This window comes from Mchenga conophoros, linkage group LG1, assembly GCF_057382185.1.
Source record: "Mchenga conophoros isolate Kocher_MC1m ecotype Shallow Benthic linkage group LG1, M_conophoros_male_GT1.1, whole genome shotgun sequence".
Classification (NCBI taxonomy): domain Eukaryota; kingdom Metazoa; phylum Chordata; class Actinopteri; order Cichliformes; family Cichlidae; genus Mchenga; species Mchenga conophoros.
This window is the reverse complement of record NC_140526.1, coordinates 13432237-13457894: the sequence shown is the minus strand read 5'-3', so window position 1 is coordinate 13457894 and position 25658 is coordinate 13432237. Positions and strand designations below refer to the sequence as shown.

At 40.0% G+C, this 25658-nt stretch overlaps 2 protein-coding genes across 2 annotated transcripts in view; both read left to right on the top strand.

The window, feature by feature from the left end:
• Nucleotides 1-617: 617 nt before the first annotated feature.
• Nucleotides 618-8397, top strand: fbxo22 (F-box protein 22). The gene is made up of 7 exons (XM_085266683.1): nt 618-803; nt 1068-1200; nt 2197-2284; nt 4191-4283; nt 5347-5499; nt 5587-5752; nt 6131-8397. The coding sequence occupies exons 1-7, from the start codon at nt 673-675 to the stop codon at nt 6522-6524; spliced, it is 1158 nt and encodes a 385-aa protein (XP_085122809.1). The 5' UTR covers nt 618-672; the 3' UTR covers nt 6525-8397.
• Nucleotides 8398-8861: 464 nt separating this feature from the next.
• The window catches only part of LOC146583063 (transmembrane protein 266-like), a 51075-nt gene continuing 34278 nt past the window's right edge, over nt 8862-25658 (top strand). Inside the window, exons 1-3 of the mRNA XM_085266653.1 lie at nt 8862-9673; nt 10432-10569; nt 21268-21459. Of these exons, the coding sequence (XP_085122779.1) occupies nt 10556-10569; nt 21268-21459 (206 nt within the window). The 5' untranslated portion in view covers nt 8862-9673; nt 10432-10555. The remainder of the gene's footprint in view (nt 9674-10431; nt 10570-21267; nt 21460-25658) is intronic.

The following is a 25658-nucleotide window of genomic DNA, read 5'->3' as shown; positions in this document are numbered from 1 at the left end:
TTGCAATTGTTAATTGTTCTTGGAAGAAAGAAGCTTGAGTTTCCCCCAAGACCTTGACTGCCTGCTTCCAAGGAGTCAAGGTCTTGGAGTGATGAATCCTCAGAACCTGGACTTGAACATTATTGAAGAAGTGTGGGATCATCAAGAAACCTGGAGAACTCTGAAAACCACTTCAAGAAAGTTTACATACAAGAGTTCAGGCTGTTTCTCATTTTCCTAGCAAAATTTAAAGAAATAAAGGGTTACTCAAGAAATTTGCATAGTAGTGTTAAAAAAAAAAGTTTTCTTGATGCCATCTCAACATGCAAAGGCAAACACAAGATTAAACTTTTCTAGCTTGGGGGGGAAAAAGGCAACTGGACCTCCCTAAACTTGTTGTTACAGCTCTCATCCAAAGGCATATGGGTCTAGAGATGAAAATGCCCGAATTGTACCTTTAATAAAAATAAATTAAATCATCTTTATCATCCAATTATTTAAGGTTTGATTATGTGTTGGATCAAAGTGAAAGATTTTCACTTGCCTGTAGGGGTGCCTTAACTGCTATAGTTCCTCCTCGCCGCAGGGAGGCGCCAATAAACAGGCTATCCCTCTACAGCGGTGGGAGTGCAGGGGTCGAAGTTCGTAGTTGGAGTCTGTGTTGTGAGTCTCACGACTACTACAGAGCGAAACATGAGCGAGAACTCAGATTTTGTTGATTTTTTTCCGGATTCTAAGGCAGAGTACGTACTCAGCAATGTTGCGGAAGTGGTTGAGAGGATTCTTACGTTCATACCAACCAAATCGCTTCTCCAGCTCGCGAGGTAGGTGGTTGATCTTTGTACGCATCACTGTGAGCTAACGCTAATGGCCGCCGATAGAAGTGAAACTCCGACGCAAAAACTTACGGAAGAGCTAAAGCAGCAGCTAGCCTAGCGGTTGTTATTGTCTGTTGGACTCTAATCAAGGGCTTGCTTTCAGCTACTCTGCCTGGATATAAAGACGAGCTGAGTCTTTCTTTCTTTTTTTTAACTAAGCGATTGTACCTGGTCAGCAAGTGAGACAGAGTTTATCTTTTACCGTTTCAGTGTGTGCAGACTCTGGAGAAACTGTGCTCGCAGAGTGCTTAGGACTCAGCAACAGCTGACCTGGGTGTCGGCCTCTGGACATCCCAGCACGGAGTCCCATGCCCTCAATAGCATCTTAGCCGAAGAAGTGGAGGTAAACTTTAAAACTCTCATAGAATGGTATTTAAATAATTAGTGACACTAAATGAAAACGTTAAAGATAAATGTGAGTAGACAGCTCTTGGTTAATAGTTTTAAAACAGCATACCAGTACCCTATATGCTACCCACTCCTTGAGTAAGCTATCCATCGCGCAAAAAATTTGTTCAGCTTTATTTCAAACACTTCCCGAGAGTTCACCATGGGCCTCACACTTGTATAAAGGCCGTACATTAACATCTGTATCAAACTGACCCCACCCCCTCCTTTCTTGTCACATTGGTGCGAGCTAGATCTCCTGCTATAAGCAGGCACCAACCTGCTGTCCTCCCTGGAACACCCTGCTGTCTTCAAGCAAAAAGGTGTTGCATCAAGCCAGGAACCTTCCTTATTATGCATACCTCAGAGAATTTCTCTGTAACGTCCAGAGGTGTCTCAGGGAGAACATTTGCACCAAACAATCTGAACTGTGGTCACCTTACCTGATAGATTTGGCTACTTACAACTTCATCCTCAACCCCAACATAGAATTTAAGTTATAGGGTTGCATTTTTGACACAATGGAGAAAATCCAAAGAGCATCACAAATGCGCACGTGCAAGCAGTATTAAAGATTTCAAGTTGAAGTGGAGAATCTCAAAAGATATGTAGCCTTTATGCTACTAAGATTGCTATGATATGAACTTTGTGTTATACATATCCTCCTGAGACCCAGCCTATTCACTTATGTTCTCTGTAATGGAGGGTTGTTTTTGGTCTATATCTTTTGACTTATTTGAACTACCCTACTATGTCCTGATGTACTGAATAGAGGACATCGTGGCCTTTCCAATGATATCTCATGTGCTTGTGTAACCTCTTTTAGCTCCAAAGAGGCAGGATATCACACAAAAAAAAGTTAAGCTAAAAGAGACTTTATTGTTTGGTTCTCAGGAGGGTATGATCAGGAACTGTTTTTTTTCTAAAAACTCTAATTCAAATAATTTTACAGAAAGTATACCTGCTGCCTAAAACAGTTCTGGTAATGGCAGACTCTGAGATCCTCAATGGAGGAGCCTTTTGCTACAAACAGAACAAAGGTTGGTACAAAATATATTTCTTTTGTAAACTGTATACTTCCCTTAAGGCACAACTCTCTCATACATTATTATTGACTTAACTGCAAGGTGCAAATGCATAATCCTCTAGGAAAGCAGAAGTGTCTTTACAACATATTCTATAAATAAGTACTTCTAATAAGAGCTTATTTTAGTGTCATTTTGTAACAGTAAGTCTGTTTGTATAAACATTTGCAGGCTAGTGTTTGTTTGGTATCTTTAATTACCTGCCATACTTCCTTGAAATGATATTTGAGGTGCACCTATTCTATCCATATAGACAACGTTGCACATGTTTTTTAGAAGCGTTTGTTTGAAGAGAGCATACAGAGAACATTGTTATTTGAATTCTAGAAAACTTTAAAACTGTTGCACCCTGAACAGTTTTTGAAAGGTGAAAAACCTGCCCAGTTTCTCAAATGAAGCTGTTCAAAGCATCTTAGATAACTTAATTACAGTTCTTTTATGGATTTAGGTCCACTATCTTCTGTCTCCTCTCCCATTAGTCACACAGGCCTAGAGATCGCTTGATGCCAATGGCAACCTTTCCCGTCCATAGGGAAAAACTGTGTATTCCACAACAGGTTGGCGTGTGATTGCTTGCACTCACTGGGTGAAATTGCACCACAAACCTTGTTGTGATTGCCCTAGTTTGCATGGAAGTTGTGCATTACCCCTGAAACCAATGAAAATGGTGACTTTAACAGAGAAAAGCATTTCTTTTTATGGTTTGTGTTACAGTTTCACTACTGCCTGGTAAGTATTTTGGAAATTCTGACAGACAAGTCTTCGTCTTCTATGCAAACTACTACTACTGCGACTACAGTAACCTGCTAGTCACCAGAACAATTACAACAAGGTTTTTGGAGCAGAGCTGTTAACTTCTTTGTGGCCAATTTTATGATAGCGAGTGTCAAGAACTTTCAGCAACCATTCACCAACTAGTTGTGGAATACATTATTTCACTGGTGACTGCTGGTTATCAGGAGGGGGTCACTGACTGACTGGTCTCTGGGCCGCCATGAACAAGGCTTTAAAGACTTGATTTGTTTTTTTTGTTTTTTTAGCGACTGCTAGCAGTCTCCCATAACTACTTGCAACTGGTTGGGGAATACACATTTTTCATTAGCAGGTGGTGGTCACTAGGGGAAAAATGTGTGCTGTGCTTAGAAAAAACTATTTTGATGCTTACTTATCTTTGTTAACCAAGGCTTTTTTCCTCAGGCTCCGTGCACACTCCTGTAAATGATAGTATATGATGTGTCACTTATATGGCATCCGTAGTGTTTTCGTATTGTTTATTATTTAGTCAAATCAAAAATTCATTTTATGATGGGATATTCTAAATAATATTAATAGACTAGTCAGTTTATAATCTGTGTACTATTAAGGAGCAATTTCAGCGGTGTCAAACAAACTGGACACAAGTCAGGACTTGTTTACGATGAAGTACAAAAAATAAAAAGCCATATCAAAAACAATATAAAGCATAATAGAATAAAACATAAACCAGCGAGTCAAAATCTTATCTGTATAAATAAAAAATGTCTTCAGTTGCTTTTAAAAGAATAAGTAAAGTCTGTACAGTGTAAATATAGTGAAAGAAAATTCCAAAACCAAAACCCAGATCCCCAAAAGTTTTGAACAACAAGGTGGGCAAAGAGCCCTGCAGCAGAGCAGTTGGGGACATGGAGACTCTTAGTCCACTTTGTTGCTATGGCTAATACTTTGTCATTCAGACTGTATGTTTGGAATCGTCATGCTATAAAACAAAATGGACATATATCACATGCTGCCCTAATGGTATTAATCACAACGTAAAGTGTTTCCACAGTAGTACACTTGTGTGGCCTTTCTTCTCATTAACATGTTTTTTTCCCCACTGAAGCAAAAAAGAGTCGCAACAGTCTCGACGCAGAACTGAACGAGCTCTTCCCCAGAGGCTGTGATGTCATGGGCGTTGCTACACCAGGAATAGTCTGTAAGTGTTCCTTATTTCTGTCTCTCATATTTCTTCATTTATGAGGAAGAAAATAAAATTTCCCCCTCAAACCAAAATAAATCATGTGATTTGATATAAAACACTATTATTTTTAATGAGTTTCAAAGCTATCATGATACAAATGTGGCTTTTGGTTAATATACTACCATGCTCTAAATATGAAAGCTAACCACTTTTCAAGCATATTCAAGGAGAATACTTCATATATCAGCAGGGAGGACTCGCATTAATCCCCACCACTGCTGCCTAGTTAGAAAGTACCACTGGTGGCTTGCATCTCTGTGCCTCTCTCGCTGATAGATTGCCTAGTCTGCCTGATGCTGTGCTCCCCATTTCTCTATATAATCACAACCCTCTGCAGAAGTGCCACTCCATCAGCCATGTTCTCTTTCCTCAAGATGATGGCTTATCAGGCTCCCATCGTCTATCAGGTTTAATGGAAGCCTCAGCCGTTTGTGATAACACTCGCATTTTGTGATATAGTAGCCTAAGGTCACCACAGGGTCAACACGCCCAGCTAATTCAACTAAATTAGATCTTTAATCAGATAAGGCTGAGAGTTTGTGTAGTAACACTTAAACATTGGTTCTATGTTTAAAACTGTTCTCACCCCTGTAGCACACACCCAGTTCAGTGCTGAATCCACTACCAGCTGCAGTTCCTCTCATAGCCACTAGATGGTGACTCTTTGAAACTTTAGATACATTTGGTGAACTTCTCACTTCAAATGAAAAATGAAAGAGAATTTCCTTGAGGTGGCTTTAGTTAATTTCTTCTTTGGTTCTATTGATGGTAATATCAATTGTCAAAAACTGTAAAGCTTTAAGGGTTGTTTCCTTCATTAGTAGGTCACCACTGGTTTCCTCTTGTGTCATACCTCTGCTCAATATTTTTTTTCTTTTTTAAACATTTGAGTTTTCAGTACATCTATAACTAAGTATAAGGATAAACAATGCTGCTGATGCTGGTTAACAAATAATCCATTAAAACATGCATAAAAACGTATACTTTTATGGTGCTTCATGATTGGCTCTCTGTACAGTGACACCCAGCGGCTCTTGCAGCAACCCTCCCCAGGAGTACCAAGATGGGGGAGCTGGCTTTGCAATCATGCTTCCAGCTATTGAGGGTGTCCAGATCCAGCCTTTTCACTTTTGTAAGAGAACCATCTCCCCGACAGCCCTTAAAGAAGCAGGTAAGCATCGACTACCTGCTTGTTAGTTATTCAATAATATAAACTTCAATAAAATCTTTAATGTTTTGTTTTGTTATTTCTTTCCAGGACTAGTTGACAACCCAGAGCTACGTGTGATACTGATTTTCTTCTATGAGGCATATAAACCAGGAGGCGCACGCTTCCTTAACCAGATACTAGAGCCGCTTTCGAAGACCAAAGCTCTGATTGCTGGAGGCCTGGTAGAGAATGCCTTCGCTCCTTCCAGATACTGGTGAGTTAATTTCCCGAGTGTAAACTAGATATTTTATGGGGTAAATGTAGTAGTGGATTTCCTGCAAATATTTTTGGTCTGATCCTGTGGTAGTTTATCAAATGGTATTTCAGTCTGTATATGGAAAAATACAAGAGTATAATTGACTGCCCCCACTCAGAGACAACAATCACGATCTACTGCTACAGGGTAAATATTAGCTGTTCAAAACAGAAGTTTGACATCTATATTTCTCCATTGGGTATCTCCTTTATCTCACTACCAATAGGATGTAATTGATTTTGATAATTAACTGGTAGTGTCTGAGGTAAATTATGAATAGCCTTTTCAGTATGCACTCTACAATACTCACACATTCCATGATCTCTCACTCTGTAGCTGTAGCCAGGGTTCATATGGTGTGATAGGCCTGGCCCTGAGTGGGCCTAAAGTTCAGGGGGCGTCTGTGCTGTTGGAGGAAGACGTCATCAGCGCAAAAGCGGCTGAAGCCACAATCCGACGACTAAAGGCAGCCAAAATTCCAGAGAAAAACACCCTGGGATTTATGTTTGCCTGCGTGGGGAGAGGGCAGAACTACTACAACAACCAGAGCAATGTCGAGGCAGATGCTTTCCGCAAGGTGTTCCCCAACACCCCGCTCTTTGGGCTGTTTGGAAACGGCGAGATTGGCTGCGACCGAATCATAAAAGATGACTACACACTGTGTGACACTGACACGGACAACCTGCAGCACGAGTACACTACTGTCATGACCCTGGTCCATCTAGGCTGAATGTCCCGCAGCAGCGGTCAACACAGAGGATGAAAGATGACACGTCATGCTTTTGTTTGTAACAGCAGTCGAGAGCAACAAACATTGTGTACAGAGTAACGGTACAGCATAGAAGAATATCGCTGTCACTATTCCTACTCATAAAGACGAACAGTAATCTTTTTAACCCTCAGTGTAATGGCAGCATGTGGCATAGTATCCCTTGGAGACTGTGTGGAAACCCAGGCTTTATATTAAAACCAGTGCATTCATACAGTTCAGACATAACAATACAAACTCGGAAGAATGTGATATAGCACATATAATAAAATGCAAGAAAAAGGGCCCCTATTATGCTCACTTAGGAACTGCAATGTTTACTTTGTATCTGAAGGAATTGGCTCACATGCACTATGAAGTGCTGCAGAACTGTTTCTTACCTCATATCTTTAATAGTTTGTTAGGAAAATCCCAGATGGTCCTGATTGGTCAGATGGCACTATGAACGTGAGGGCGTGCTTAGTACACACAGAGCAACATAAAGTATTAGCCACATTATGAAGAGGTTCTGACATTCTTTGTGAATGATCATTTTATATGTAAATAACTGAAATCACAACACATCTGTTTTCTGTAACTTGCTTATGTAAATGCTTTTTTTTTTTTTTTTCTTTTTTTTTTTAAATTGCTGCTATAGCATCAGTATTTTAGCAGTGCAGTACGACTAGCTGAAAATTACTTTGAGAATTCCTACTTTACTTGATGGGCTCTGTTTGCATCACACTTTCATATTCACTTTTGTTATATGGCAGCACAACCAGAAAAAATATGGAAAGGATTTAATCTTATTGGGATTTGTAGCCATCATTGGATCATTTGGTGCACTTTGCTCATGGTTAGCTTAGCTGGGTCAGACAGCCAGGCTGGTACTGTGTCACTGTGCTCCATAGTGATAGATAAGTCACTGAAGAAAGCCTGGCCTGCAAAGGAGAAGTTTCAGGAAGTTCAGTAGGAGTGTTTTCTATGGGAACGTGTAACTCCCGGTAACTTTGAAAACCATTATATACATAAAAAGACAAACAAACAAAAAAACTTGGGGTATAATTGGGGCACTTTAATATTCATGATTCTGCAAATGCACTTTTAATTCATGTGATGACTCTGGGCCTTCCTCAAAACATCCAGCCAAGGTTTTACACATCTGTCTTACCAATGGATAATGTACACGCCACTGTAGCCTACAAGTTCATACTGATAGGATTCACAATTATTGAATTGGGTCCAGAAAATACAGTTTGTCTCCCCCCCACCCACCCACGCTAAGTTACATCTGCCACTACCTGCTCCCAACTGTTGGGCTTAAAGTCACATCAGCTAACTAAGCTCCTAGAGAATGGGACCAAATAGCTGCCCTGTTGGGTGTGCAAGTGACACCTACTTACTTTTAGTATTGGCTCTCCTGCACTTTCTGACTTTATAAAGCAGGTGTTGATGGTTGGAAATAATTGAAGAAATGTGAAAAGCTGTCAGAATTGTACAATACTTTAGGACGCTGTAATGTTATACACATCTTGGCTTTTTCCTCAGATGGCCCTGTCTTTTAATACATTCTCTGGTTGCTTTGAAAAAAAAAAAAACTGAGATAAAGGTGCAATTTCCAAGTTATACTGTGTTTGTCAGGTAGTTGTATGTTGAAAAATGGCTTACGTTTTCTGTAAAAACTGCAATGATTGTAGCAAAAAGTGGATGTTTTCAAGAAATGTACATTATTTTTTACTTTTTGAAAGACTATTTGCAGCTTAGTTGATGTGTTTCTCTTTTTGTTCATTTTCCCCCATCTTTAATCGTTTTTGGAGAAGAAATTAAACTGAATCTAAATGGCTTAATGAACAAACTTGTTTTGGTGTTGAAGTTCTTTTCTAAATGTGCCAAATCATATCTCTTTTGCTCATCTCAATAAATTACACCCAAAAACAATATAAATAGATATCTGTTATCTTGTTTTCTTAAACCCACTATTTTTGAACGCACTGTGAATCTTTGAAAGACATCCTTTGAGCCCACTGGGTGCTAAGCATCCGTCTTCGGTTGTAACTACAGGCTAACTACAGTTAATTTAGATCACCGGTTTTCGTTTTTTGCGCACACCCTGAAATTGCACCTCAGCCTATAACATCTCCAGCAGCCCACGTCCAGGCGTGTTTAAATAAAGGAAGAGACGCTTCAGTCTGATTGATGTGCGCTTTAACCATCGACTGGCTAATCCCGATGAATGACAAACGGTTAAGCCAATTGCTGTAAAGGCAATTTATATTCCCATAGTATCTTTATTTTGGGAAACCATAAAAAACGCTCATGACACGGAGAGGGACGACCAACCAGGCGTAAAGCTAATAAAATCATCTGTGGCGATAATCCGCTCTCAAATTGGCCTCATTCGGGAATTGAGAAAAATTACTCTCAGGCTTTCTTTTTCTCTCACACATACATACATACACACGCACGCGCGCGCACACACACATCCACCCCACGGCCAACATTTTTAGACTGCTATGTCGTGACCGGAGCGATGCAAATGTCACACGATTCGCTGGCTACTGTCAGTCTACGGAACAAAAACGTCAATGTTTTGGTGGCCTTTGGATGAAATTCGCTTTGCGTTGCCCGGCTGCAGCTGTGGAAGGGGGTCGTTAGAGACCCGAGGCTTCATCGGGGCTCGCTTCAGCACCTGGACAGCTCCCCTCGCAGGGTTCCCCGCTGCGCTCGCCGGGGAAACCCTCGGCTGGGGAGCGGAACCTGGATCTGGATCTGGATCAAGCCTCATCAATCTCAGCGAGGAGGAGGCTGCACTTAAAGGGCCGTTATTTCACCGCTCTGATAACAATTACAGCTAATATGATCTTGCCGAGTGACGATGCTTCTTGCATTTGAGCTTCAGCCCCTCTTTGGTTTTGCACTGAAATCCGAGCAGCGGAAGCAGCAGCAGCAGCAGCAACGGCGGCGGTGGTGGTGCTCGTCCAATGCAAAAGTGCTAAGGATAGCTGCAGCCTACACACCGTGCGAGCCTGCTGCTGCTTCACTTACATTGATCACCGCCGAGAGAGACATTTCTATCAGCAAGGGGGCAGCGGGAGGCACAATTACCCGTCAACAATGTAAATCTCACACAGGTAGGTCCTTCGTGCCACATAATTCATGTAAGTGCAGAGTGGATCTGTTAGTAGTTGCACACACAACTGTCATTTAGTTTCTCTCATGACAGCAAGTGAATCAGTGCAGGTTTATATCAGGTGCTATTATTACTCTGATGGAGCGTGGGAAGTCTGACATGCTTCCAACTCTGTTGGAGTGCTAAATATTTGAGAGAGAAGAGAAGATAAAAGCTTTATGACTGAGCAAAAGTTTACTTTTGCACAAGTTTTACTGTGTATTCTTTTGAGATTCTGCTAGTCTTTTTGTTTAAATAACCGCACAAAATGTAGACTTCAGATTATTAATATTTGTAAATATTATAATCTGATTGCCACTTTTGAAAACTTGCAGGGCTTGCACAACAGATATTTATCACTATGTTGTGAAGAAGCTTAATTTGGAAAGCCAGTTTGATACACTATCAAATGTCAGATCACTATAATAAAATGTGTTGGCCACGAGTTATGTGTTGGAAGCAAGCTGCCAAATTTCAAATTTTTCCAAGGCATTAAAGAAAGACGACAATTTAGAGTAAGTAAACGGTAAATAAATTAGTGCACTAAAATTGTGACAGTGTTAAAACTGGCATTATTAGAGTGTTTAACAGTGTGCGTGCACAATTTCGAAATTTGAGGTGTGGCTGATTTTACCTACATTTACACTTATATCCATAAGTTGTTAAAAAGGATACTTGTATACTTTATGTACTGTACTGTAATGAATGTATTCTTCTCAGGGTTCAGCATGAAAGCAGCATCTCTCAGGTGGGAAGTTGACCTGCAGCACTAAAACAGACAGAAGTGAGTGGAAACCTTTTGACAACCTCCACCACATCTCTATCTCCTCCATCACCCAGGATCATGGCTAATTCTGAGTAAGTACAGCGTACACACAATTTTGACCACTGATTGATTTTTTTTAAATTTTTTCCTCATTATCTGTTAAATTTGCAAACTGGTATACCAAAAAACTGAACTCCTACACATTTCCTGTCTTAGAAAAACCCCCAATCAAAGTGTCATTAAATGACAGAAAAATAATCACATAAACGCTACACTGTGTCAGCTGGACATAAGACTTTTTTTTAATCACTCTTCCTTTTTCTTCTTATTTTCCCAGTGTGCCCATTTTTTTTTTTTTTTTAGATTTCCTCTTTTGCCATTTCCCGGTTTTCCATCTCCATTTCTACAATAATGATCTTTATTCACTCAGACACTGCGCCCGTTGAGGTATCTCTGACCCTCCTCACTCTGAATGCACAGGCACATGCTGAAATGCAGATTCATGCAAACACACCTGCACAATGCTGACTGTAGAGCGTCTGTTCTACAACCTTAAACGCAGGTCACTATGTTAATATCTTCTGTGGAGCAACATCCGCTATATTCTTTATTGTGCCCCGTGACCATTACAAATGACCACAATTCTTTCAGCATACATCTCCACCCCCAGTTTTCTCCAAGCTTTCCCTTTTTAATCTTCCCTCTTCAACCTGTGTACTAAGAACAGCTGATGCATTACTGAGGGAACATGCTGTAGCCTGTGTGTATGTTTTGAATGTGTGAAGGCAAAGTAAGAGATATGGGAGAATGCTGAAAATCATTATTCTGTGTCACTTCATGATTCTGCTGGTAGAATGACTCTGTAATTTGTTTCATTGTAACCAACTGCATTTATTCTCTTGACCTAGATGAATAGCTCTAAAGCTTTGCTACATTTGCGCTTTTTTGAGAGAACCGGTTCTGCTGATGGTCCCATATGAAGCACAGCTCAGCAGCTCTCAGTAGCAGTGCTGTCTCATGTTGTGTTTAAGGTGAAACGCATCCTAAAACAGATGACTGTGGCCCACATTTGCACTCGAAACTAATGATTACGCAGTATGTTATAGGCAGAACGAAAAAAATTTAATATTTTTATTGCTCTTAACATCCAGCCACTTGTGCACTATTCACCACCTCATCTTGGTTTTTAAGGATGAGATGTCACCGGATTTATTTACATTTATGTTTCAGGCAAATTTGCAAGGCTGATTCTACATTAGCACATCTTTTCAGCTTCATAACAATTTGGTTTAAGTTAAAGCGAAATTTAAAGCAAGCAATAATTATAAAATACACAAATTCATATATAAAAAAGTAAACCCGATAAAAACCAAAAACTTACACCGAGAAAAGCACGGAGAAGGAGAGAGACAGCTCATGATCCAGAGCATACCACATCATCTGTCACATATGGTGGAGGCAATGTTATAGCATAGGCTTGTATGGCTGCCAGTGGATCAGGGTCACTATTGTTTACTGATGTTATGACTTAGGATAGAAGGAACAGGATGAATTCTGAAGTGTATAGGCTATACTCTCTGCTCAGATTCAGACAAATTAGGCTTGATTGGACTGATGGGATGCCACTTTGCAGTGCAGCTATATAATGACCCAAAGGATACTGCAAAAGCAACTCAAGGGTTTCTTAAGGCAAAGAAATTGGCTATTCTTTAATGGCAAAGTCAGTCACCTGATCTCAACCCAAGAAAGTAGCTTTTTCGTTATTAAATACAAAGCAGAGAGCAGAAAGACCCACAAACAAGCAGCAACTGAAGGTGGCTGCGTCATCCTAATGGAGGAGATCTGGTGGTGTCCATGTGTTCTTTCCTCAGGCGGTCATTAACTCTCTCTTAATCCGAGTGTAGAAACAATCCTAAATATTAAAATTATGTTAGTTTGTCTAACAAATATGTACATAAATGTACTAAAAGTTCCATAATTTCTAAAGACTTGCTGTATTTCGTTCTTACGCCCCTTGAATTGAAGCTAAAAGTGTAATCTAGTTACTTACTTTCCACCACAGCTTTATTTTTGCTGCAGTTCCATATTTTCTCACCTAACAATGCTCGAGGTTTGTAGCTTGACTGAAGCTTTAGAGAAAGATGTGCTCATGTTCACAGAGTCTCACTTTGTGGAAATAATTTATACAGTAAACTACATTTTAGTTTAGATTTTCCCTTTTGGAACTTTGAGGGTTCCTTGAAGCTCGACGGGACCATTCATCTTTCTCACCCCATTGCTGTTTACACTGATGTTAATGCAGTGCTAGTGGGAGGTTGGAGAGGCTGTACAGTTTTTCTTTTTTAGTTTGGAGGGTGGGAGTTTATATGCTCATCATATCTTTCTGGGCTATTGGAAGAAACACTGCCTTTGACCTTATAATCCCTTCATTCTACTATACTGATGTTATATGCACCTATGCACAATAACAAATCTGGGTCATGGAATCTCCATTCACATGGTGCATTAATTGTTCCTGTAAATATAGTTCACCCCTTGCAATTTAAATACAACACAATAAAAAGACACAAGTGTTTCTTCTGTTTTAGCTATACTTCATGTACAGGCGACACCTCAAATGCACTCCTATGATTTCTCTTACGTTTGGCAGTGGAGAAGAAACCACTGTTAAAATCAGCTTTACGAGTCTACAGAACTCCGTGTTTCCAGCCTTTAAAGCTTTCAAGACCAATTTTCCTTCAAGTGTCTGTAGAAATTAAAATAATCTATTATTGGATACTGACACAGTGTAAAAAGGTCCATGGACCTCTCCATTATGAGGGAGACATCTGCTGTCTTAGTCCTGCCCCACAAGGGTCTCTGTGTCTCCCGTGTCTTCTGCTGCTTGTATCTGTAAAGGTCAGATAAGAGACTGGTCACAGCAGGGCCAGAACAGTCCATTGTGCAGTCTTCCAATTCATCATAGGTTAATCTGCAATATTATTAATGAGCTAATGTGCCTGGCAGACTTCATTAATATCCACTGGCATGAAATTATGCAAGTTTTTCTGGAAGTTGAATTGGGTTTTCTAGGAAATTACCCAAGGCAGTTTGTAAATTCTGCAGAAGTGACAGGTACTACAAGCTCGACGTTTTGTTAAACACCAAGATTTGTTAGCAAAGTTGCTGCTTTGAAATGACTGGTGGCTGTTGGCATTGTTGTTTTGGAAAGGCTTGAATGATGCCAGAATCATAAATTCTGTCTTTCTTTTTCCTTATGCATATTACTTTGTCTGTGGGTCAACATTAAAAATCATCATTAGACTTTTGCTGTCTTGGAAGCAAAAGACTATATTGTGTTGTATTTAGTATGGAATATATTTTATGTAGACATATATATGGTTCAAGTATTGTGTCTTACTACAGGATATAACTTGTGAAATACTCTACAGCTGGCTGTTCCAGACTCATGTGAGATGATGAGTCTGTAACACTAATACACAATGATGCCCAGCTTCTCCAAAGTTCTCCACAGCAGCTGGTGAGAGCAGTGAACATCTGCTTTTTCTTCAGTGTTCTGGCCAAGTTTGGGAGTATTTTAGATCCTCAGGCGTTGGCCTCAAACAACCCAGTCTAACATGTGTGTGTTGATCTTGTAGTCCACCGAGGCCATAAACTGAGTGGAGTGTGGTTCTGTATAAAATGCGCCTGGATGTTTATATATTTTCTCTACACCCCCAGACTGTGTATTTGCAAAGCTGCCACTGGGCCTTTGGAGGGGAGGTGATAGGCAGCGTAGCACCTGTGCTTGATGTAATGTTTGCGCTGAAATGATGGCTTACAGTTTTTATGTTTCATTTTACTGATAGATGCGTATGTTTACACTGTATATCAACACAGTAAAGCACAGCAATGTTGGACATATATTTCACAAATTCCCATTTTTATGGCAACATTTTTCTCCGTACTACATACATACTACCTGTGCACATGTCGAATCCAATAACACCACAACACTTTATCACTGCTAATGTAGTGGTGGTTTTTCAGAACAGAGTAGATTGTATTTCTTATAATTCAGAGTTTGTAGTTGGACTTTATGATTTATTGAAGTTGCAAAAAAGTAAATGCAATTATGAAGCGAGTTTAAAGTCAAATTGATTCTAAGTGTAGGCTTCCATACATTTTAAAGCTTTTTTTTTTTTGCAGAGAAACCCCAAAGTCCCTCAAGCCCAGAGGTGTCCCATCTTCTATAAATCGAATTGAGTCTATTTATCTGTTTATTTTTCAAAACTTTTATGGAAGGGAAGCTCTTGAGGAACGGGACAAAGATATTTCAACAAGAGCAATTTATCTACAGCTGCATTAGCGCTTCAGTTTATGCTTTGAGCTAAATGCTGACTTCTGTATGTTATTATATGCTCACAATGCTAACATGGCATCTTAGTTTGGTGTAATAAAATGCTAACATTTGCTAATGAGCAAACTGAGGCTCATGAGTGAGACGCTTTCACATGTTTGAGGAACAACACTCTTCGGTGCTGCCGGCCCACAGTTACTTAACATGACCTTATGTTTTGCTCAGTGAAATCCCTTGAGCAGCTTTTGTCACACAACGACCTTTCATACCTGGCCCACAACACCACAATCCACTATTTAATTTTATCTGCCACCCTCAGGGAGACCTGCTCCCCTGAATATCACTCCTTTCCTGTGGGTACTCTTCTGCAGTTTGCAGTCGTGTTAGTCTTTCCATGAAATAATTTCAGAATTTTGCATTTGCCCCTTTCTGTTAGATAAGAGCGTCATGGTTATCTGGAAAGGTCAGTATTTGTATTAAAGACAGCAGAATTTTTTTTATTTTTTGCACTTGGATAGAAACAGAGGTATATTTGCCTTTTAGGTTTTTGGGTTCATTGGATTTCATGTTAATACACTGAAGACATTACCATCTTTAATATTAAACAATTATAATAAAGCTGCAGCAAAGCGACATTTTACGCAAGGAGATAAATAAATTCTTTATGTAATATGTGTAATTATTAAAGCTGTTAAAGTCTATGATGTAAACTTAATTGGTCCACTTTTTCACTCTTCCAGTCCAGATAAATATAATAAAATGGGCATACACTATAATAGATGACATGCACAGGAAGGTTTTAAGTTTCACAAAGTGAAGCAGGAAAAACTAAGATGAAAAGATTTCTCAAAAAAAATCTTAAAATTCACGATAAAGCCCTTTCCCTTAGATAGGAAAATTGCTGAACATTGTGGAAATCCATAGCCTGGGTCAGCACCTTTTCCTGATATCTTGACTGCCAGCCAGGCAGAGCACCAGACACATGGGCTGCTAGGCTCTGGACAGCTTGTGTCTGTCATGAGTAGTTATGTGTATGGTCCTGATTGTTTGGGAAAACAGCCAAACCTGCTGCTGTACTGTGGATGAGAGGTGGTATGGATGAGATGTTGTTTGCAGGAAAAGAGTGGAGAAAACAACTATCAGACCTACACACTACGGTATCATATTGAACATATCCAGCCTCAAAGTAAAATATGCCTGCAGGATTTTGTCACTGAGGCATATAGATACATTTTTACAGTACAACAGTATACTCCATCTCATGTGCTATAATGGAAGATAAACCCCCCCACAATGCATCTCATTGGGGTTTAGTGCAACACTGGTCACAGAGCAGTAACGATGATGTTGCATTACAAATGTTCTCCTTTAAAAAAAAGAAAACACCCAAAACCCAACGTGTAATCTCTGGTCTTCAGGCAAACATCTGCTAACTTCTCCCAGGTTTACAATTATGGATATGGATTATGGATGATTATAGATATTTGTGCTTTTTTTCCAACTTTTGGAAAACTTTGTTTACATAAAAAACTACTCTCCATTTTTGAAACTTAATGAATGTTCAGATTTTAACGCATCTGCTGCTTCACAGTTATTCCTTTAAGTTGTTCATTATTTTATGTCCCTACACGTGTACTGTACCTTGTCTTTAGCAAAGTCATGCCATGTTATGAACAGGGCAGAAAGAGCTATTGTCTGTTATTCATTTTTAATGATGTAATATCCATATATTTCACTCATATAAAACATATTGCATTATTGAACACGAGTCAACAAAATAACAGAATAACCTCTAGTCCATATATTCATAACTATAAAGAATAAATATCGTCAAAGTAATGCAAGGCCCTCTTGCCAAGGGAAATCATCCCTTCAAATTGGGATGAGGACAGCTGCTTTGAGACTAGACGGCAATAACACTTCTAGAAAGTGAAGCCTTTTAATAATGAAAAACCAAAGACACTGTTCTCAGAAACTCCCAGAAACTCTGGTCTTTATTTATTTATTTATTTATTTTTTATTAAAGAAGGCTTCACCATTATTTATATCAGTATCAACATAAAAACTTGTCTGTGCATTATTCTGGTATCTATTAGCTCCTGGTTGTAACTTCTCATCAGTCAAACAAACTACTTCTGCTTGAACAGCTGCTTGGAAAATTCATCTGGTTGTGGTTTACTGACTTCCTGCCTACATCAAAAGAATTTGGCAAAAGTTTTTGTTCTTTCTTCTCTCCTCTAATTTGGTTTGATTAAATGAAAAAAAAGGAGATTCAAAGATTCACTTATTCCTTAAGTAATTTATATTCAGGCCTTGTGGAAAAAACACATCATGATCTATTCCGAGTGACTGGTGTCTATTTCTGTCTTTCCCAGAACCTCAGTTTACACAGACAAAGCGTTTTGGGGTCACTGATCACATCCCCCATAAATAATCCTTGTAGAATACACCTCCTGACGAGAAATGTAACTCATTCAACTTCTGTGTGAGTGGTTGAGTTTCCAAACGTTCTCGTTACTCTCTTGTTACGTTTATGTGTCAAAAAACACTCCAGTTTGGTGCTTTTTTAATGTTACAGTTACATAATTTAAGAAGCAACAAACTGATAACAGCTTGGTGTAGCACTGTAATCCAGTTGGATTTGTACTGGCGATACAAATATAACCCTATTTAATATTATTTTTTATAAATCAGAAAGTGGGTTTGGGCATTACATCTGCATACCTTTCAGTATGTAGGAAATGTATATGTCTTCACCAAACCTTATAGCAAAGAGCTATTGTTTAAAACTACATTAAAGTAGTTCTCTAATAATTAGCTTTGGTGTATTATGCTAGCATTGATTAATGATGGTGTTGGTCTTATGCAGATATGCGGAAGGCCCTAAAGAATGCTGATAAGCTACTAACTCGACAGCCAGAGATTTATTACCAACTACCCATGTATGCTTATCCACGGGGAAACAAGTGGACAGATTTGTTCTTTTGCAGACTTATCAAGTTCATTTCTTGCAGTTCCTTCTTTCCCCCTACACATGAAATAGAACTTCAAATACAGGAAACTGATTGAAAAGTTGATTTAGAGCATGGTTTTCTAAGTTCTGGGTGCTGAATGGCAGTTTAGAGAGAGCTATTTTGGCCTGCTGCCCTCTCACAAGGGTTCGCCACAGCAGCCACAGCCTCATGTTAGATTTGGCAAATGTTTTATGCCAGATTTCTTTCTCTGATCGAACCCTAAAGTGATTTGTGGATCCTCCTGGAATCAAACCAAAGACCTTTCACTTGTTTGTCAAATATGTAAACCACTACACTACGGAGCCACTGAGTCACATAACACAGAGAGGCAGAAAAAAAATGCATCAGTCACTTTTAGTTAGTGTTTGTAATGTTCCTGTTTATACAATGGTGGTTTATGTTGGCAGGTGTAATTGTTGTGCTACATTGTGGTTTTTCAGCCTTTAGTTGAGTGGCTGTTTTTTTTCTGACTCCAGCTGTATTTGTGTATGTTGGCACTGTTGAGTCTGCAATGATGGCGTGAACAGAAGTGTTAATACTGAAGAGACATGATCCGTTGGCTTCATTCTGTGCTGTTATAATATGACATGACTGTTGAATGAATTAAATACACAGTGGTGGAGTCTTTCCTTGTCGTGCTTGCAGGCCACACAACATGTTACCAGAGACTGCCACTGAGAACCCAGGCTTAGAAAGATGCAAGAAAGTTTCAAGTTTTCTTCTGAAAAACTTTCATGTATTATCTGACTAAAAATACACTTAACAAAAGCCACGGCTTATGTTAAAAAAAGGAGCAGGACATTTGATTTAAGTTGTTAACTAAATTGACCCAGTTCACACCGCAAATCTTGAACTTCTTATTTTGAAATTTGCAACTGACAAAAACAGAGGTCAATGATATCCTAGCTTGCCACTATTAACAGTGGTAAATGGCCTGTATTTATATAGCGCTTTACTAGTCCCTAAGGACCCCAAAGCGCTTTACATATCCTGTCATCCACCCATTCACACACACATTCACACACTGGTGATGGCAAGCTACGTTGTAGCCACAGCCACCCTGGGCGCACTGACAGAGGCGAGGCTGCCGGACACTGGCGCCACCAGGCCCTCTGACCACCACCAGTAGGCAACGGGTGAAGTGTCTTGGCCAAGGACACAACGACCGAGACTGTCCAAGCCGGGGCTCGAACCGGCAACCTTCCGATTACAAGGCGAACTCCCAACTCTTGAGCCACGATCGCCCCAAGCAGTGCTGCCAGTATGATTCAGTAGTAAAAAAATCTAGGTAGAAAAAAACAGACAATTAAAAAATATAAAACCATCCTCCTGCAGCTCTCCCCTCTCTGTTTTACACCCCTCCCACCAATAAATAAAAGAATAAAATAAGGATTTGTGTTCATGCACTGTTCTCTGCTTAACCACTCTACAACACCACTTATTATCTACTTTGTGGACTTTTTAAGTCTCTTGTACTACTTTGTAAAGTGTTTAAAAAGGAACTGTGAGTCTCTACAGTATGAAATCCGAGTCCAGGCCACACAACCATTATCAACAATTAAATTTTTTTGAGTGCCTCAGCCATGATGTAAATAGAGAGTAGGCGGAAATATTGCGTGACCATGACATACGATGGTTTATGTTTGTTAGTATCACATGCTTCTGCAGCAAAATTTTGAGAATTCAGTGTCGGTCCTGTGCTTAGTGGCCAAATTTCTCACGTCGCTACCAGCTTGAGAGCCTAAAAAGATGGATGTCATTTTCCCTCAGTTTGTTCCTGCTCTGTCCTCATTTCTCTTCCTTGGTGAAATAGAGCACAGGGGCCTTTACTTTTACCACATTGTTTCTTTTCCTCATCAACTTATCAGCTCTACATTACCATTTCCTTTTTCACTTTGCCCTTTCTGTTGTCAGGCTTCCTTCCCCACGTCTCCATCCTGACCCCTTTCTCTCTACCTCGCTTCCTTTTTATCGCTTTTACTTTTGTGTTGCATCTGCTTCGACACTCCTAGTCCTCCTCCTGAGCCTTTTTAGTCTTCCATCCTCATTTGTCACTTTTTCTTGTGCCTGTCTGGTTCCAGCCGTAATTGAGGTTTTTTTTTTTTTTAATAACCCCTGGTTTCTTTACACTCACACCACTCCTCTATTTCCCCCTTGCCTTTCACCTTTTTTTCTGACTTCCTTTGACGTTTGAAGGAGAGTGGGGATCCACTCAGCTGACAAAGAGAGAGGCAGTGACGTCACAGCAGACATGATACACCAGCATCTGCTCTGGTCTAAAAATACACACCACAGGGCACACACAGTCAGTCTGCAGCTGCACTCAGCGTTTGTTTTCACCTACACGCTCTGCTGAGATGGCCCAGCTTTTACACAACTGGGGCTTGTGGGCACGCTGGGCTACATGCTGCTGGCCTTAAACCGAACACCCAAGATGTGTTCAGATATTAAGACTCCGGGTTGATGCGGGTGCTGAAATGAACCCCGTGGAGGCTGCAAGGAATGTCAAATTGTTCAAAGCCCTTACTGCTGACTGATAAAATCTGTGGCACTTAGATATCTTAGAAAGTGTTCAAGATTTTTTTTGGGGGGAGTTTCATTTATAGTAATTGTTTATTCAGTTGTCACACCAATTGTCTGTTATTGTTGTCTGTTCAGCAATTTTGTGATAAAAATATTTATACATGTCTGTAATCCGGGTAATGCAGTTTTACTGATAGAAGGAGAACTGTAGCCTATGTTCAAAACAGTTGTGCTTATTGAAATTTAAAAATAAACTAAAGTGCAAAGTAAATCTGGGAGCAATTGAAAGTTCAACTGGGACAAGCATTTGCATTTGTATGGTTTCAGTCATGTACCACTATAAAAAAACAAACAAAGAAAATACAAGTAAAAAGTCAGTATTCACCTCTTAGTGCCCAGCTGCTCATTACTTAAATGCTGTTCAGCTGTTTAGATTATATAGTAAGCCAGTTTGAGGACAGCCACTCAAACTTTCAGTGATCTTTTGAAGGAAGGGGCACCTGTATCTCTGCTGCTCCTTAACAGTGGAGTACATACTGTAGTCGTTCTTTGGTGCTGCGTGGGTGTTAAACCTCCCCAACCCTATGCTTATTCCCTAATGCCATTACAGTAAATAAGAATGTTTTCCTTGTGAAGCTGCTGGGCAGCATAATAATAATAATAATAATAATAATAATAATAATAATTTTAATTGCACCACTTTTTTGATACATACATATAGGTCTTCAACAAACCTTGCCTATTTTCTCTGTAAATTTTTCTTTGCCATCAATGATAAAATTATGAGTTTGATAAAGGTATCTGAAAAATGTGATCATTTCTCAAATAATGCTTGTCTTTTTCTGTTTTTCTCCACTGCGTGCTTGTCTGTGTGCATGTCATTTGTCTGTTTGTTGTTGCTGGCATGTAACTAGCGAAGTGGAGCAGGCAGGTCTGTCAGATTTGGAGATCATCTCCCAGCCGGTGGAGGATGAGAACCAGTGCTTGGCTCCTCCAGTCCAGCTGGTGAGTTTTGGCTACAGAGATCTGCCCCTTGCAGCTCTGGACCTCTCCCTGGCTGGCTCACAGCTGCTCTCCAATGCAGATGAAGATGAAAACAGGGAAGGGTGAGTGAAACTTGTGTTTTATATGTATATATGTAAAATTTGTTTCTCTAAACTCTGTGCTGTCCTATAAAAAACTGCATGAAACATTATTACTTGTATTGGAATTAACAGGGTAAGATTCACCGAGGTACTGCTAATCAAATGTGCTTGATTAACTGATTATCAGCAATTGTGTCCACCTCTGTGAAAGCAGATGTTTGGGCAGTTTGCTAGTTGAGAGCAGCAGGTGTGTGTTAATACAATGGAAAAAAAAAAATCGCCAGTAAAATTTAAGAAGCATGATAGTAAATTAAGAAAAAAGACTGAACAAGTGTAGCTTGTTTGGATGGGTTCCCAGGAGGAAGCCTCTTCTCTCTAAAAAGAACATGGCACCACATCTCGGGTCTGTAAAGATGCATCTGAACAAATCACAAGACTTCTGGAACAACGTCCTTTGGACAGACATGACCAAAGTGTAAATATTTGGCCATAATGCATAAACGTGAATCAGTTGTGGTGAAAATCAAACACAGCATATCAACACAAATACGTCATACCTCAAGCACAGAGGTACTGGGGAGATGATTTGGGTTTTCTTTGCAGCTGCAGGACCTGGGCACCTTGCAGTCACTGAGTGAGCCACGAACTCCTCTGTTTACCAAAGTATTCTTGAGTCAAATGTGAGGCCATCTGTCTGACAGCTAAAGCCTGGCCTAAATTGGGTCATGCAATGATAATGGCTGAAACAGAACAAAATCAAGGCATTGCAATGGCCCACTGAAAGTCCAGACCTCCACTTATTTGAGGTCTAGACTGCTGTGGTCCTGCTGTGGTGGGACCTTAAGGGATCTGAGCACAAACTAATGTCCACAAACCTGAATGAACTGAAGCAATGTTCTAAAGAAGAGTCATACAGAAAACCATTACTTCACGTTATTGCTGCTAAATGTGGTTCTAAAAGCTACTGAATCATGTGGTATACTTTTTCATAGCACTGCATGCCTCATACCTCAGTCCCAGTTCTTCTATACTGTTTAGGTACAGAAAGTAGGTATGTATTAGCACATTTTGCAGTCCTATATTTATATGCACTTATGCTGTTATATATTTTTATTTCATGTGTACTGTACATGTATGCATGTGTCTAAATTTTATATTTAGAGGCATGCAACCTTCCAGTGTTAAGACCATTAACACAGCCATTGTGGAACAGGCACTTAAATCTGCTGTCTGCGGTTATCGCAGCCAACAATGTAGATTTTAAGTTTACATAAAACAGCAGCCACTGTTTGTAGACTTACACACCAACACACACATGCACACGACCCATCACACTTGCATAAATGCCACATGGTATGCAAGATTATCATCCATCATGTGTTAAATCTCCCGCCCCAAGTCCTTGACTTGCTGTCCCCGTTGCTCAGTATTACGTCCATTTATCATTAAGTGACAACCTCTGGGTTGTCCTGCGTCCATAAGTTAACTGAGATCAATTCATCATTTCAGGCTAAATATCTGCCCTCCTCGCCTGCCTGCTGACAATAGGAGCCTTTATTGTAAGTGACATTTTACAGTGCATGAGCCAGAAGCCGATAGTATCACACACTTAATTTCTTTTACTGTCTAACTATACATGCTGTCACGTTTAATTACTTTATTGAGTCCGCAGTTGATCAAAAGTTGGCAGTTAAAGGTTGTACGCCTCCACGCTTCCAAGTTTTCCTTAGTCTTTGATGTTTAAGTAATTTAAATCCTGAAAATGATCAAAAGCTGTTCCATAATGATTTGTGCTTTGTATCCATATTATACAGTAACTAGTCATTATTATCTTGTGTTTTTTTTTTCTTTTATTCATACTTTTCCCTATGACTGGGAATCCTGGACTTTTCCATGATTCTCAGGTAAACTTTACGAAAATGGGACTCAAGTTTAATCAGAATCAGAATACTTTAAGGAAATCGTGTGGCTACAGTTGTTCCAAGACAAAGTACTAGAAGTAGCACTTTGTAGTAGTAGTAGTACTTTACACTCTAGTACTTTATTATAAAGTACTAGAGTGTAAAATGTTAAACATATCTCAGTTACTGTGAGCGAGACAATAATTTTGTCTCAGTAATTGTGTGATACTTACGAACTGCTTATCACAGTCCTTGTTATTCTATCCTTTCACATGATTGTGCAAATTTTAGGTTTGACATATGGATATGAGGTCAGATCACAGCTGTCTTTGAGATTAGTCACAACATTAACAACCTTTTTTTTCACCATGCAAAATCTGCCCACCGTCCAGTCTTTGCATTCTGTCCAGCAACTGTGACTCAAACCTGGCTCTTAGCGTGAGATCTCACTAGGATGCACATAAACACCATAAGCTGTACTACAGGATCCAAAACATGCACACATACACAAACACACACAACATATCCATACATGCTGCCTCATCCAAGTACTCCGTTTGACACCAAATCAGGTCTCACTCCATTGGTTCGCTTCAGTTAGCCTCTCATGGCCAGAAACAGATGGATTTCACAGACGCATCGTGCTGACACTCACACTGCGCCAGTATTACAACCAGTACAGTCCTTGTGTGTCCTATTCCAGATCAGGGTCACTGGTACCATGCATTTCCTTCCCTATACTTAATGGTTAGATGTTTCAGTGTTTGTTGTGAATGTGCTGTGACACCACCAGCTCAGTGTCTGGATTTGGTGTTGTTAGGAAACACTTTAGTGTACAGATATGAATTATGAATGCAGCATTTCCTATTGTAGCTCAACCTGTGACATATACCTGGAAGGCATTTCTTAAACCAAGAGTTATCCGGTAAATGGGTCACGTCCCTGCCGTTGTAATCACAAAAATGAGAACAGCAATCTCTCCAAATGAGCTTGGGTTTGAGGGCATGAGACTAAATTTCTCCTTCTGGTCCAGATGCTGAAAAACTTTAAGAAGCCCTGCTGTAAGAGGCTAGAACAACAGATTTAGCAGACACCGTTTTAAAGGTTATTTTACCAGTGGGCTCAATTTACTCAAAACGAGCTTAGCGTGATGGGGTCACTATTTCATATTCAAGCCATTAGTGTAAAACGTCTGCCTGTAAAAACGCTGCCAGTGGGAGTTGTAAAAGTCATCATTCTTTCTTTTAGCTTTAATGAAATTCCATTTAAATCCACCAGGCATGAGCTTCAGTAACGTGTACTTTGCATCTTCTCTAAACCTTAAACGATGTACTAATCTTTCAAATTAATCACTGTTACCGGTCCTTGTCGCTGGCCTTTGGTTTGTCCGGTTTGTTAGGATGTTCCCATATCTCCTCCTTTGTGGCTAATGTGTAGAAATTTCAAAAACCTTTGCTGTTTATAGGTCTCGTGTCAGATCACATTTTTTTTTCTAAACTATGAGATTTTGAGATTTAACAAAAGCCCTCTGAAGTAGTCATAAGCAAGCACTGGATGTGAAAATCGTAAAATATTTAAAAAAAACAAAGTGCCTACTGACATTAAGGCCATTAGAAAATGCAAGATGTTGCAAGTGTGTCCAAATGAACGCGTCACTCAGCCTGACGCCCTCCAAGACCCGAATCTATTTTATTCTGTGGGTTTCAGCACCGCTGGGCTTTCGGTGATTACGCCTGTGCCTCCGTCTCCTCATTACCGTATCGATCTACCTTTCAAAGAGACAGCAGCCATTAGCCCTCCTTAAATGACATTCACAAACATCACGCCCCATGCCCCATCATCATGTTTTACTATGTTCCCCTGCGGCAGTGGGCAGCTTTCTTAAATCAGCGCTTTAACATCACCTCCCAGTGAGTTGACTTTGTTGGGTCGTAACAGTGTGTACGCACCATCCTGCCCGTATCTGTCTTCGCCTTCAGAATGCAAATGGGAACCACTGGAGTGCATCTACCAGAGTGACTGATGGGAAAACTCACCTTTAGGGAAATGGGGCAGGGGAAATGAACCTTTCTTATGGGCGTGAGGAATGATGAAGTGAAGTTGAGAGGAGGCAAGACAGCGGCAGCGCGATGGCAATCCACAGTCATCAAAATGAAAATGTATGTCGGAGAGAAATCTGTTGGCTGCTCCGCTGACTTTACCTGGGAAAGTCGATTGCCACCGACACCACACCCCCGCAGACCCCGCCACTTTCAGTCTGCATTAGATGGCTCATTGGCTTTCTGAGAGTGAAAGAGCGTCATGAAGAAAACAGTGCAT